This window comes from Pituophis catenifer, unplaced genomic scaffold, assembly GCF_029215685.1.
Source record: "Pituophis catenifer annectens isolate HBS135680 unplaced genomic scaffold, rPitCat1.0.hap2 SCAF_2, whole genome shotgun sequence".
Classification (NCBI taxonomy): domain Eukaryota; kingdom Metazoa; phylum Chordata; class Lepidosauria; order Squamata; family Colubridae; genus Pituophis; species Pituophis catenifer.
In genome coordinates, this window is record NW_027256882.1 from 195,454,193 (window position 1) to 195,469,482 (window position 15,290).

At 42.3% G+C, this 15,290-nt stretch overlaps 1 gene segment (V, D, J or C); it reads right to left on the reverse strand.

Moving 5' to 3' along the window:
* The window catches only part of LOC139310314 (T-cell receptor beta-1 chain C region-like), a 157,589-nt gene extending 142,918 nt beyond the window's left edge, over nt 1-14,671 (reverse strand). Inside the window, 2 exon segments of the C gene segment in view lie at nt 13,724-14,042; nt 14,632-14,671. Of these exon segments, the coding sequence occupies nt 13,724-14,042; nt 14,632-14,671 (359 nt within the window).
* Nucleotides 14,672-15,290: the final 619 nt, after the last annotated feature.

Consider the following 15,290-nt stretch of genomic DNA (forward strand, 5'->3'; position numbering starts at 1 on the left):
GTGGTTCTACACTCACAGCGTTTAGACCCCGGAAGTCGACGCATAAGCGAAGGCCCCCATCCTTCTTCTCCCGGAACAGTACTGGAGCAGCCATATGGGCTCTGCTGGGTTCGATAAACCCCCGGGCTAAGTTCTTGTCGATATATTTACGCAATTCCTCTACCTCCCTTGGTGTCATCGCATACATTCGGGGTTTAGGTAACTTTGCACCAGGTACAAGTTCTATAGCGCAATCTGTCCTACGGTGAGGTGGTAATATATCACATTCCGCCTCGTCAAACACAGCTGCTAGATCTGTATACACTGCTGGAACCCCCGGCGTCAGGGGTCTTGACCTATGTTCGTTCCCTTCCAGCAACCGACTAGAGGGTTCGAGAGCACTTGGTTCAGGACCTATTTCAATGCGGAGCTTGCGATACCCTCCTTCCCACCAGATAGTTGGTTTCCATTTGTCCAGCCATGCTAACCCCAGGATAATGGGCTCGATCATGACATCCAGTACTATGAACCGGAGATACTCTTTATGCTCTCCTATCCTTAATTGTACTAGTTCCGTTACTTGCGTAGCAGGAGCACCCCCCAACGTTGACCCGTCCACCTGTTCAAACTTAATAGGTGAGTGCAACCGATATAACCGTAACCCTAACTGCATCGCTAATGCTCGTCTCATCAAGCAACGAGTACAGCCAGAGTCGATTAGCGCTCCCTGTTGTACATCCAGACCCCGTCGTGTGTTCTCCATCGTAACCGGGATCAGAAAAGGACGAACGGGAGCACTCACCATTGGATCCCGGTTGCTGTCCTCCTCATCACTATCCCCCTCTACAATGAATGCCTCGCCAGTGCTGGAACGTTCTGCAGGCTCGATTGGCAACGTGTCGTTACCGGACGGTCGAGCCTGAGCCACGACCTTGGACCGTTCTGGTGTTGTCCTTTGGCGTTCCCGGCCCTTCCCCCCAGTCGCAGGTGTTCGGCTTACGGGTTGTTGGGAGGGTGGAAGAGGGCAGTCCAGAGCACGGTGGCCTATCTGATTGCATTGGAAACAACGAAACGTCGGCCGACGAACGGAGTCTCCGAGCCCTGTAGGTGCACTTCCTTGGTTGACCACAGGTCGCTCTGGCAGCCTCCTCACCTGGGCTGATGGTCCTGCACTGGGTCTGCCGCGGAACTCTTTCAGCCCCATATCCAGGTCTATGGCTACCCGAAACCACTCCGACAGACACGGTGGTAGTCCCCGATATACGCATGCCTGTCTCAAGTCCCGATCCAGTCCCAAATGAAATTGATGCACAAGCATACGTTCAGGCCACACCCGCAACCTCCCAGCGATGGAACGGAATTCCTTCACATAGTCCTTGGCAGGACGGCCTTTTTGTCTCAAGGACACAAGCTCCCCTTCGGCCTGTTGTGTCCTAGAATCATCCTTGAACCGGGCCCGAAGGCCCTCCAGAAAAAGTCCGTCGGTTAGCTCATGGGCGTGGTCGCTGTGTAGGTCCGCCACCCAGTCGGCAGCCTCCCCTGCCATAACGGTGGTGAGGGCAACCACCATGGACCACTGGGATGGGTAGAACCGGCCATAAAGATCCAGATAACTGATAGCCTGGCTGAGAAAGATTGCCACTCGGTCCGCACTCCCATCAAACGTTGCTTGGAAAGGAGGAGGGCCCCACATAGGCTGGGCCCCCCATGGCCCCGCTGTCCAGGGTGGTATGGCCTTGGGCTGACCAGCTGGTGTGCCACTGAAGCTCTGTGAGAGTACTCGCCGCCCTATTTTGGCCCGACGTTCCTCCTGTGCAGGCCGACCCCTGGCATCCGGGTGACTTGTTGCCCTCTCCTGGCCATCTGTAGGGGGAATAGTCTCACGTCTCTGTCCAGGGGCCCCCCGGTCTGCCCTCAATTTAGGGCTGGCCAGATGGAAACGGGTATCTGTTGTAGTTGTAGAAACCCCTTGCCAAGCTGCAGAGGACTCCCCCCCCCATAGCCCATGGATGCCAGGACTGTGCGTCCCAAAAGCTGGCCTCCCCAAACTTCTCCCTTAGGACATCCAGAGTTGAAGGACCCAGTCCGGTGGAATAACTCCACTCCCCCCCTTCCTCATCATCAACCCACCGCCGCTCTCTCCACTTAAGGAACCTTTCATCCGTGGAGGGTGGGGTCGGCGCTCCCTTACTAGGACCGGTAAGGGCTGAGCTATGCCACCATTCTCCAGAGGCCGTAGCTGTCTTCCCCTCCGGCTCGCCTGGCCCCCCACTTTGACTCCCCGTCCGTTCCTTCAGCCGAACGACAGGGGTGGGAGCCTCGTCCAAGCCCCCTGCGCTTGCCTCTGCTTGCTCTACACCAGAGTCCTCCCCCACGCACAACTCAGGATCCAAACCTTCGGCCATCTGTCTGTTTGTTTCCTCCACTGAAGTAGAAAGAATAGCGCCGTTTTCCTCTCAGGATCCTCAGACCACGAAACGGAAGAAATGCAAAATATCACCAGTAGACAATGTTTTGCTTTGGGATGATGGTTTACTTTCATAGCAACGAAGGATACTGCAGTCGTAAGCGATTTAAAAACGGCGCTATGGGCGTGTAGCTCATAGCGTTTTTATGCCTCTCCGCCCAGTTGCTGTGGGGTGTAGCCCACGCCACGCCCATCCGCACTCCCGAACCAGCGAATCATCGGCGGAATCCTCCAGCTGGGACGACGTTGCATGCGGGAAACTGATGCCACGAGAAGTCCTACATCCGACGCACCCCGCCACCGCACCCGGCCGCCTAACCCAGCGCCCCGAGCCCCACCCCCGTGTGCCACCATTTGCGCCCACTGGCCGTCCACCGCCGAAGCTGCAGGGTGGGGGATCGGTGGTGAATCATGTCGAGCGTGAGGGCAAGCTCGACACTTGTTCTTTTTCCTGTATTTTTCTTATTTCTCTTTCTCTTTCCATTTCTTCTATTTGATCTTCCTCCTGGCTTTTGCTCTCTGATTCTTCCTTGCTTTCTTGTTATTCTTCCTGTGAAAGATAACGTTTATAAAATTCTTGTGCTTTCTCTACCATGTCCACTCTGTATTTTCTGTATTTCCATGTAATAAATATGCCATCTGGTATTAACCATCTAAACATCATCTTATATTTGTTCAGTTGAGTTGTCAAAAATTGGTATTGTTGCCGTTGATTCCGGATTCTTCGTAGTATCTGCTTCAAAATTTCTTTGCCTTTGTATGTTAATGTTTCTTCTCTTGATTTCTTATAAATTTCATCTCTCACTGCTTTTTTGTAAATCTTATGTGTACTTTCCTTGCCAGCTTGTGTCTTTGTATATAGTTGGTGTGCGCACAATAAATTTCATCTATCTGTCCCCTTATTTCCGTCTTGTTTCTTTGTGTTAATTCTGCCAAAATTTCTGCCATTTTTTCACCCAAATCCTCCTCTTTTTCTTCCACGATATTTTGGAACTGTAGGAAATATGAAGCTTTTTCCATTTCTAAAAATGCAATGACTTCTGTTCCACCATTTCTATTTTGACATCTATTTGGTCCATTTTTATTTCTATTTTTTTAATTCTTTGATCGTTCTCCAACATTGTATGGTCTCTATTTTATCGTTCATATTTTTAATATCTTCTTTTACCTCTCCTATTTCATTCTTAATTTCTTTATGATGTACTTTCGCCTCTTCATGATTATCAGCAATTTTCTCTAGTGTTTTCATTAATGTTTCCTGTATCATCTGCAACATACTCTGCATATTGTTTGCTGACAAATCTGTTTTCTCTTTTTCTTTCCCCAACATGTTTTCTATTTTGCTTTGGTTTGATGGGAGGCAGCTATTGGAGTGGGAATTGTAGTTGATTTTTTTCCCCTGTTTTAACTACAGTTGCCATGTTTGACATTTTTAAGCCTTGGGTAAAATTTTTCCACAATATCATATAACCATATAACCAATACTCTCTAATTATGTTTATACACGTATCTCTGTAATTCTTATTTACTATATCCACAGTCTTCCAAGATAGTCTCTTTTAATATTTTTATGTTTTTTCACACCATCCACTTACTATATACTTATATATTGCACAATACAATTATTGAAATTATATATATATATATATATATATATATATATATATATATATATATATATATATATATGTTTTGTCTTACTTAAACTTTATCAATAATTATCTTTTGATTACTTTCTATTTATCTTAAACAAGTTATATACGATTATAAATCACTTTAGTTCATTCAAACAAGTCAATTTAATCTTTCATTGCTTCATTAATCATTTACTGTTTTTTACCTTCCCCTCCCGTTTCAATGATAGTAAAAAGCTCTATTTATTATTTTTCCTTATTTTCACAGTCTACATTTATTTTATTTTATTTTCAGTTGTTTCCTTTTATTACTTAGCCTCTGGTTGCAAATGTCTGTAGTAATATTGCATCAATGTTGCATCAGACATTGACTCCTTCAATCCTTCAGTCCTATCCCCAAGTCCTTCTATTATTCTATTATCTTCTCTTCCTTCTTCCTTCTTTCTTCTTCTTTATGTATTTTTGTATTTGTATTTCCATTATTATAATTGCACAGCTTATATTTATATTGTCACTCACTAATCAGTTATTAATCCTTAAATGTTTTTTCCAATATTGTAAGTCCCTTAGAATATTTTCCAATATATTTTCTTCGCGGTTCCCCCTCTCTTGTTTTCTTCTGGCACCCTCTCCGCTTCTTTTTATTTTTTAAGTTCTTATCTCCATTCCAGTTATCCTCTCAGTCTATTTAAATCCACCTTATGGGATCTTCCTTCTTTCGCACTAACTTCTTCTCCAATTCGTCTCTCTCTTCTGCGCTCTGTTTCCTTTTAGTCGCCGCCTTTCCTTCTCCTCCACGTCTTTCTCCTCTCGTGCCTCCGATCAGCAAACTTTCATCTCTCCTTCTTCCAGATTCTCCTCGGCCACCATCCGAAGTTATTTTCACTTTCCGCTTCCCCACTATGTGGCCGCCATCGCTCTTAATCTGCCCTGGAGGCCGACTCTTTCTCCACTGAATTAAGAGGTTTGTCTTTGTCCTCCAGATTGATTGCTGTTCACCCCGGCGTCTCCAGACCTTCCCCTTTTGTTTTCCGATCTCTCTGGGATTGGAGCTGCTTATAAAGAGCTCTTAGAAGAGAATATTTGGGATTTTGGGGATGACACTTCGTTCCCTCTCCCACTTTGCAATGACATCACTGTCGGAAGTCGGTTTCTTTATTTTTTATTATTCTCTGTGACTCACTACAGATTTCATACTCATGAGACCATCTGCTAAGGATTAAGCAATGTTTCTTTTTTTATTATTCAAAAAGTTTTTCATTTTATAAACAAACAAACAATACATAATCAATCATTCAATATATCTTCTGAATACATCTTTTGTGTCTTCTTTTTGCTCCTCCAATATTTATCATATCTTAATATTATCATTTCCTTTATTATAACATTTTCCCCACTTTTCTTACTTCTCTATTAATACATTTATCTATCTTTTATTTTTATTAAAAGTTAGGCAACCATTCTATCCCCACACAACCTTCAACCCCCCCTTCCCCACCCCCACCCTCAACTCCCCAGAGCAAAAACAAGGTATAGCATTAAGCTAAAATATACTAACTTACTACAAGATTCAAAACTCCCTCACACTCTTTAACTCCTCTTTTAAAAATTGTTCATCAGCCTCCCCTTTTAGAATTCAAATTTAAACATTTTAAAACTTTCTTTAAAGCATATCTTTTTAGAAAAAAAAATATTATTTTATATCCATTTAATTTTAAATTAACCATTTTAATACTTCAGTAAGTTTTTTAAAAAAACACTTCAATAAAATATTCTTCAAAATATAACCTTAAAGATACTATTAATCCATTGAATTAAATTATTTCTTCAAAATATCAATTTCAAAACTTTCAAAAAGCTATCCATTAACTTTAAAGTTAACCATTTTAATACCTCAATAATTTTTTTAAAAAAGCTATCCATTTTAGTTAAACATTTTTAACTTAAACTTAAAAAAAAAATACTAATTTCAGTAGACATTTCAGATTTATTATTAAGATCCTCCCCAAAAGAAATTAATCTTCAATTCTTCCTTTCTTTCTATATTTTTTACAATCCTTCTTCTTCAATAATACTTTCTTCTTCAGCATTGCTCCTCCCCCTGCTTTTATTTTTGAAAATTTTTGGGTATAGATTTGAGGCTGATGCATCTTTGAAAATCGTTCTCTTCTAAAAGTTATCTCCTTTAATTTGAAACCTCCATTTCGACTCTTCCTGCTTATATAATCAGTCACTTCATTCCTTAACAATTGATTATGTCTATAAAGCCAAAAATTGTCACGGTAAAGTTTATTAGTCTGCAGGAAAGAGTCTATTTGCTGCTTTTCAAGTAACTGCATAGAAGCCTCTGCCAAAACCTCTGTTTTCAGTGTGCTAACTTCCATCGTGATCCTGACAGCCTCTTTTCCCTGCTCCAAAGTCAAATTAGCTTGATTAATTTTTTCCTTTTTTCCAGCAAATCATTCTTGTTCTCCAGATTTTGATTTTGAACAGTCCTTTCAATTGATTCTAATATAACAGAAGTATGAAAATTTAAAAGTTCTTGTAAAACCTTTACAGTCACAACTTAATTTGCTGGCTCATATAATAATGATCCTCCATTCTTGATGTCAGCCATATTTCAATTTCCACTTTGAATTTATTCAGCTATCAGGTCAATAAGTCCAATAATTTTCCACACAATTTAGAAGTATAAAGTAGTTGAGGTCAATGCCATAGTCTTTTCCATTCCACTAGCACTTTAAATCTTTTTCTTGCTGGATAATCCAGTAGTTTTAACAATGTTGCAGCTTTAACGATCACTTTCACTAGTAAGTTTCATTTTAATGCCCTTAAGCGCCATCTTTTTTCTTTTAAACGGAGTTAAAGTTTAGTACTTGCATTTTCTGTTCTCCTGATTTTGCTCTGCCAGCATCCAGGTTCAAATTTTCTCATAATCCTTAAAATTGCATTGCTGGTGTGGTCGTGACCCCTTGTTCTGCATAAAGCAGAATCGTCCCAGATCCAGAGCACTGAAGGGCTTTCAGGGAGCTCTCACCCTGCAAACCCCAGGCTTAAAAAAAAAAGCCTGGGGATCTAGGGGAGCTCTACCCAGACCCTTCTGCTCTTCTCTCCCCCTTTTTCCCTGGAGGAGAGTTTCAAGCCGCTAGATAGCTGATTTTCGCTGTTCTAGCGGCAAACAGAGTCGCGGGGCTGGAGCTCCTGGAGGAGCGTCCATCGGGGAATGCAGAGCCACCGGAAGTCCAAGCAATGTTTCTTTAAGGAGCAGCTTTCTGTGATCTCACCCCCACCATCTTTACAAACGCGTAGGAGATCCTAACACAGGAAGAAGCAATTTCCCCAGAGCTATGGATTACCAAAAAAACCAAATGGAGGAAATCGAGACAGAGAGGTAAAACAGCGGGAATTTTAAACAGGCTAAGGAATAGGAGAAATAAAAAACCCCTGCCTTCAATTTTCCTAACCAACTTACATTCACTTGCTAATAAGGTGTTGAAATACTCTTTTTAAACAGATGTAATTCTGATTTTTACAATTCAGCAGCCCTATCCTTCTCTGAAACTTGGTTAAATGAATCAATTGAAGATAGCAGCCTGCATATCCCAGGGTTTCAGATTCAACGATCAGACAGAATTGCAGAAACACCATCAAGGAACTGAATGACTACAGACCAGTTCCTGTAGTCTGTAGTCATGAAAACCTTTGAAAAGCTAGTGCTGTCCCACTTGAAAACCATCATGGATCCCTGTTAAAATGCTGAAGTTTGCAGATGACACAACAGTGATTGGTCTCATTCAAGACAATGATGAATCCGCATACACTTGGGAGGTTGAACAACTAGCCTCGTGGTGCAACCGGAACAATCTGGAATTGAACACACTCAAAACCATAGAAATGGTGGTAGACTTTAGGAGAAACCCTTCCATATTTCCACCTCTTACAATACTAGACAACACAGTATCAACAGTAGAGACCTCTATAACTGTCTGGTTTGGTTCTGCAATCCAACAAAACAGACACAGACTTCAGAGGATAATCAGAACTGCAGAAAAAAACCATTGCTACCAACCTGCCTTCTATTGAGGACCTGTATACTGCACGAGTCAAAAAGAGGGCTGTGAAAATATTTACAGAATCCTCGCATCCTGGACATAAACTGTTTCAACTCCTACCCTCAAAACAACACTATAGAGCACTGCACACCAGAACAACTAGACACAAGAACAGTTTTTTCCTGAACGCCATCACTTTGCTAAACAAGTAATTCCCTCAACACTGTCAAACTATTTACTAAGTCTGCACTACTATTAATCTTCTCATCGTTCCTATCATCCATCTCCTTCCACTAATGACTGTATGACTGTATCTTTATTGCTTGTATCCTTATGATTTATATTCTATTCTATTCTATTCTGTAGGCAAAAATATGCTAAAGAATGTATTAAGGGACTGTCTGTAGCTCCTGAATTCAGAACCACCTTTTCCTAGGACTGCAGATCACACAATTGTACAATCTGGGAGGGGGTGATCAGTATCTCTAAGGAAATGATGATATGCCATATGCATACCTTCCCATATTCCAAAGCAGGCTTTGCCTTTGGATCAGAAGCATTACATAGCACAAACATGCACCCCACTGCATCCATCGTAGAAGAGTGGAAATCATTCAAAAGAAAAAGGAATAGAAGACATTTTGACAGGAGAAGGAAACTAACGGGATAAGAAATAAGGGCAGTGACTCAGTTGCCATGAAGACAGGTAGCATTTCTCGCTCTTCTTTCAATTTGATTTTATTGCCCTTTTCATGATGATAGCCGGTTTAATGGAGAAAAGTCTGGTTCATTACTTCTTATTCTTTATTGCATTTTATGAATATATGCCTGTTTGAAAGAAGTTCATGTTTCTTAAAAGAAATGAAAATGTGTAAGAATATGAACTATTGATACTGTATATTAGGAGGCAAATAATATTTGAATGATTGGTTGGGACATAGAGAGAATAAATGAGGATCAATCTGCAAAACAAATATATGAAGGAGGAATGAGAAGGTTGAGCAGAAAAGAAAGACGGAGAAACTTATGGTTGGACAAAGTTTATGAAATCTCAAAAATGAAGACAAAAAACACATTGGCAAACTGGTGCAGAAATATGGTGGTCATTAGGATGTTTTAGTAGTTAAGAGAAGTATAGTGAATGTAAATGTATCTACATTAGATTTTTTTTTTGTATTATTTCCTACATTCTTCTCTCCTTCCTCTCTTCTGCCCTCTCTTCCCTCCTCCTCATATAACTTCCTACTGTTTTTCTTCATATTTCACAATGCTGCTTATCCAGAAAAGGAATAGCATTCTGGGTTCTGCATGCATACAAAATATATCAGTCACTGGTATAAAACTGGCTGACTGGCCATCTTGTGGCTTATACGAATAAGATGAAGATCTTGTTCACCAAAGATTTCATGAATCCCTACTGTGAAAAAGTGGTGAATATTTGGTTCCTGTTTCACCCAGTATGAAATCTTCCCTAAATATTTTCATTATCCAGTTGCCTTCCCCATCGATGATGAAGATTTATTTATTTATTTATTTATTTTATTAAATTTCTATACCACCCTTCTCCCAAAGGACTTAGGGCGGTGAACAGCCAGAAGATAAAACACAGAGATACAAAATTTAAAATAAATTAAAACGAATTAAATAATTTGGCTGAATTTTAAAATACCCCATAATTAAACAGATTAAAATTTGTATTTAAAATTTAAATTTAAAAGAGGAGAAGATTTAGGCTAGGCCAGCTTGATGAAATAAAAACGTTTTAAGCATGTGACGGAAGGTGCGCAGATCCGGGATCCTCCGTATCTCCGGGGGGAGCTCGTTCCAGATCGTAGGTGCCCCCACAGAGAAGGCTCTCCCCCTAGGGGCCGCCAGTCGACATTATTTGGCCGACGGCACCTGGAGGAGCCCCTCTCTATGGGAGCGTACTGGCCGGTGAGAGGCTATTGGTGGTAGCAGGCGGTCCCGTAGATAACCAGGTCCTAAGCCATGGAGCGCTTTAAAGGTGGTGACCAGAACCTTGAAGTGCACTCGGAAGACCACCAGGAGCCAGTGCAGCTCGCGCAGGTGAGGTGTTACAAGGGAGCTCCACGTTGCTCCCATAACCACCCGTGCGGCCGCACTCTGCGCCAGTTGGAGCCTCCGAGTGCACCTCAAGGGGAGCCCCATGTAGAGAGCATTACAATAGTCCAGACGAGAGGTGACGAGGGCATGAGTGACTGTGTGTAGGGAGTCCCGATCTAGAAAGGGATGCAACTGGCGGATCAGGCGAACCTGATGAAAAATCCTCCCGGTCACGGCCGTCAAGTCCTCTTCTAAAGACAGCCGTGAATCGAGGAGGACGCCCAAGTTGCGAGCCCTTTCCGTGGGGGCCAATGATTCGCCCCCAATAGTCAGCGATGGCACCAGCTGACTATATCGGGACGTCGGAAACCACAGCCACTCAGTCTTGGATGGGTTGAGCCTGAGCCTGTTCCTCCCCATCCAGATCCGTACGGCCTCCAGGCACCGGGACATCACTTCAAGGGCATCGTTGGTGTGGTCCGGGGTGGAGATGTACAGCTGGGTGTCATCAGCATACTGATGGTACTTCACCCCGAAACCACGGATGATCTCACCCAGCGGCTTTACATAAATGTTGAACAAAAGGGGCGAGAGGACCGATCCCTGCAGCACCCCACATATGAGGGGCCTCGGGGTCGACCTCTGCCCCCCTGTCAACACAGACTGTGACCGGTCAGAGAGAAAGGAGGAGAACCACCGTAGTACGGTGCCTCCCACCCCCAACTCTTCCAACCAGTGCAGCATGATACCATAGTCGATGGTATCAAAAGCCTCTGAGAGATCTAACAGGACCAAGACAGATGATGATAAGAGCTTTAAGCTATCATGCAATAGTGAAAAGAAGGCAATGGCAACCATACCTGTATTGTGGTTAAACAAAGGACCTGGAATGGTTTGGGAAATCACCAGGATGCAGCTTGATACCCAGGAGATTTTAGGTTGAGGAGATGTCAACTAGTGTGATCTCGTTTCCCAAACCCCAACCATGTCTGTTTTGTTACCCACTTACCCTTTATTTCACACAGGCAGACAACCTAGCAACCTAGATTGGAGACAGTCCTAAGCATAGTCCCTCAGAGATATGATTTATGATATTTAGGAGGAAAAGAGTTCAGGTGATGACACAAGTATCCCAGTAAGGACTCAGCGTAATTTAAATTGCTAGAAGAATGGATTTCTACATTGATAGCAAAGTAGCTTTATTTCCTAGTAGTCAAATTTTACCAGGAATTTTCAGTGTTACAACTCACAGATCCTAATGGAAAACATTGCTGTTTCAATCACTGTCTAGTTACTAAGAGGCATTTCACAATTGTCCATATCTGTATTCTTATAGTTTTGCTGAAATGTTCTCTGAAGGGCAATCTGTGTTTGGTAATACTGGTAATATAAAAGACCACATGGGGTTGAATAAAAAACTCTCTTTCAAGGAGTGTGTGGCAAGAAAGATTCTCTTTGGTAAAGCAGATTTGCTCCCTAGGGCCAAAGCAAGTCTTAATATTGTACATATTACAATGTTATGAAACCCTTGATTAAATGAATTTTTACATAGCGGGCTGGTCTCTCATTCTAATGAGGTGCCTTTTAGAGAAAGTGAAGGAAGAGCACACATCACAACAATAACCAGCTCAGAAGTTTAAAAGGGATCCGTGACATGGAAAAGATTCTGCGAACTGCTCTAAAGTCTAATAAGATAACTGGGCTACAAGTGAACTGCTTCTAGTTGTTATTGTTGTTCAGCACATGTGGCAGAAGTTCTTTGAAATCTTTGCTAGAGTGATGATGGAGAGAAACATCCAGTCAGACCAGATAATACCAGTTTGATTACCCAGTTATCCAATCCATAAACACCAGAGCATACCATTCACAAAGGCAGCTATGTTGGAGCAGGAATTGCTTTAAATCAAAGCTATATAATTAATCTTACTTCTTCACACTGCATTCTCATTTGAATCACCTTGCCCTCTTAACTACGGAATAGAGTGAGAAAACCTGTCCACATACAGTAATATGTCTGCTGCTTTAATGTTTAAAAAATGAGGTCAGGAAAGATGTGTGCTTTCCTATGAATTTCAACCATTGTAGATCCATATAGTCTCTATTTTTACAACATTGCTCTCTACTGGAAAAAATGTTAAAGAATCTGATAAAAATGTCTATGTAAGGTCAAAGAACATATTTAGCTCTTCTGGTTATGCTCACCAGTTGAGACATAGCAGACAGGAAACAGTCATCTCAAGGAGAAAACTGAGCAGACATTTTTTTTTTTTAAATTTGATTTATATGCCGTCCTTCTCCGGAGACTCAGGGTGGCTTACAATGCGCTAAGCAATAGCCTTCATCCTTTTGTATATTTATACAAAGTCAGCTTATTGCCCCCACAACTGGGTCCTCAATTTACCTACCTTAGAAAGGATGGAAGGCTGAGTCAACCTTGAGCCTTGGCGAGATTCGAACCTGCATTTATCCGACAGTACAGATTAGCTAACATCCTGGACACTCATCAAGGGCCCAGAGTGTAGAGGACATAGGGAATGACCTTGAAGAACAGGAGGAAGAGCTGCTAGCAACACATATAACCATGATGGTGAACCTATGGCACACATGCCACACCTGGCACACAGAGCCCTCTCTGCAGGCACGCAAGCCATCACCAAGCTCAGCTCCATGCACGCGCTTGCCTCCTGCTGGCCAGCTGATTTTTGGGATGTGTGAGGGTGGGGCGCATGCGCGCATGCAGGGGGTGGGGGGAGGGTGGGGGATAGGGAGCGCGGGGGGAGCCCTCCCATGGCCCATTTTTGGGCTCAGGAGACTGCAGGGAGGCCTACTAGGCCCAAAACAGGAGGTGGGGGTCACATGCGCATGCACAGGGGTGGGGAGCATGGGGAATCGCACATGCATACATGGGGGGGCAGGGGGTCATGCGCAGATGCACAGGGGGAGCGCATTGCATTATGGGTGCCAGCACGCACGCTTTTGACACACGAAGAGAAAAGGTTAGCCATCACTGGCATATAAGATAAATGGAGCTTGAGCCTAGCCCAAGAAAATAATTTGATCCTGTCACTATAGTTGTCCCAATGAAAGTAGTCCTAACTTATATGCTGTTGTTTCTTAGTCTGGTCTGTCTTGTTGGGCTGACATAGTGCCACAAAATGCAGATATGAGAACAGGAAAGTGTGAGTGCAAGGAAAAGGAAAACCAAAAGAAAACACTCAAAGGAAGTGGTTCAAAACAGTATAGTTTGGGAAGGAAAGTGGCATCAGAAAGATATAATAAATGTCAGTTCAACATTTGCTTACGGCAATATTTTTTTTAAAAAAAAATCTCTCAAACATCCTTGTATGCCCATGCACCTGTTAAAGTATCTCTGCTCTAGCTCATCTTAGTGAGTACTGTTTCTATAATATAATGAATAGCTCATGGCTTCCCCCCTGTGTCAGTTATTGGAAAGGATCTGCCACCGGGGTGGAGGCGGGGGGGGGGGTTGTCCTGTGAAAAGGTTTTGGTTTGGCTTCCTCAGCATTTGTTTGGCTGTGTAATCTTGTGAAGCACAGTAGTAGGTGCCTGTGTCGTCCAGCTGGGCATTCTCCAGAGACAGAGGCAAGGCAAGTGACTTCATCCCTGTGGTCTTGAAGCGTTTTTTAAAGGCTTCCTCAATGGCAGAGTCTCCTGGAGAACTTTTAGATGTAAAAGCCACCAGCTGGAACTGGGAATGGGCTTCCCTCTTCTTCTCTTGCTTGTACCAGGACATAAATGTATGGCTGGTTTGAACCTGAGAACAAGTCAGTGTGGTTGCATCCCCTTCCATAACGGTCACATCTGGCGGCTGAACAATAGCAGCAGCTACAAAAATCCATAATTAATTCATTGTTAATGGACTCATTGTCGAGATATAACAAAATTTGTTTTAAATAAAGGAAAGTGATAGCTTTGAAAATGAGATCTATTTCTTAAAGTTGTGAATTAAGCTATACTAACAGCTAATTATTTTTTGTGACATTGTGGTAAATTTGTGTGTGTGTATCAGAATTTTACAATGCTTTTATCCCTTCAATTTTTTTTATGAGTAACTCACAACTCAGCTCAACAAGTTAATTAAAGAATTAAGTAAACAACAGTAAAAAAAGGTAAAGATGCTGCTTGTTATTGGTCTTCATGATGCACATGAGTAGCACCATCACTGAAATTACACTAGTGATGTTATCACAGTTTTCTTTTGAAGGTCTTTACTGCTTTCAGATCTTCAACTATTTTTCAGAAACTGAAGATAAGTCATTAATATCTTAGCTAATATTTTTCTGTTGTGCTTCTTTTTAACATCACTTGGGACATGGCTGTCATTTATTTAATGTTAAAATGTGGCAAGGAAACGACTCCCGGATTCTACGAATTGAAAGAACAGTGATTTAAGTAATGGCAGTAAATCTCTTACCTGATAAGGACAAGAGAGCAAAAACCAAAAGGAAGCTCATTTGTGGCAATAGAGTCTTCTCTGACTGGGTCAACTGTGTCTATATTAATAAAAGGTGTAACTGCAACAAAATGCAAATGTGAGAACAGGAAATCACATGAGCACGGAAATCAGAGTGGAAATATTTGCGCAAGGTGAATAGAAAGACCTGAATGTCTAGATTGAAGGATTCTTTGAATTTACAGTCTCATCTGAAAGCTATGAGGTAGCTAAATAGTTTTAGCATCAGAATATTTTGCAGAAGTATTCTCTGAGGTGATTCTTTGAATCGGATCGGAGGGACTCTCTAGGCTGCCTGGGAGTTCACCCGATAGCTACATAATTAGTTTCCAATGAATTCACCCCAATCCATGAGAATCAATGACTATAAACTTCAGTCAAACTGCCTTTGGACACCATTTGTTGGGAAACTAGTTGGCTTCTTTGTGCAGCTGGTTGGCCACCTTGACAACAGATTGCTGAATTGCAGGCTTGGGAATCCGATATAGCAGGACACTGCTTAGACTGTAAATGTTCTTACAGAAACATTTGAATTAGCATTACAAGTAGTACTCCACTTAGGACTGTTGGTGACTGTTGAAAGTTATGACCTACCTGAAAAAAGGGAGTTCTGATCCAGT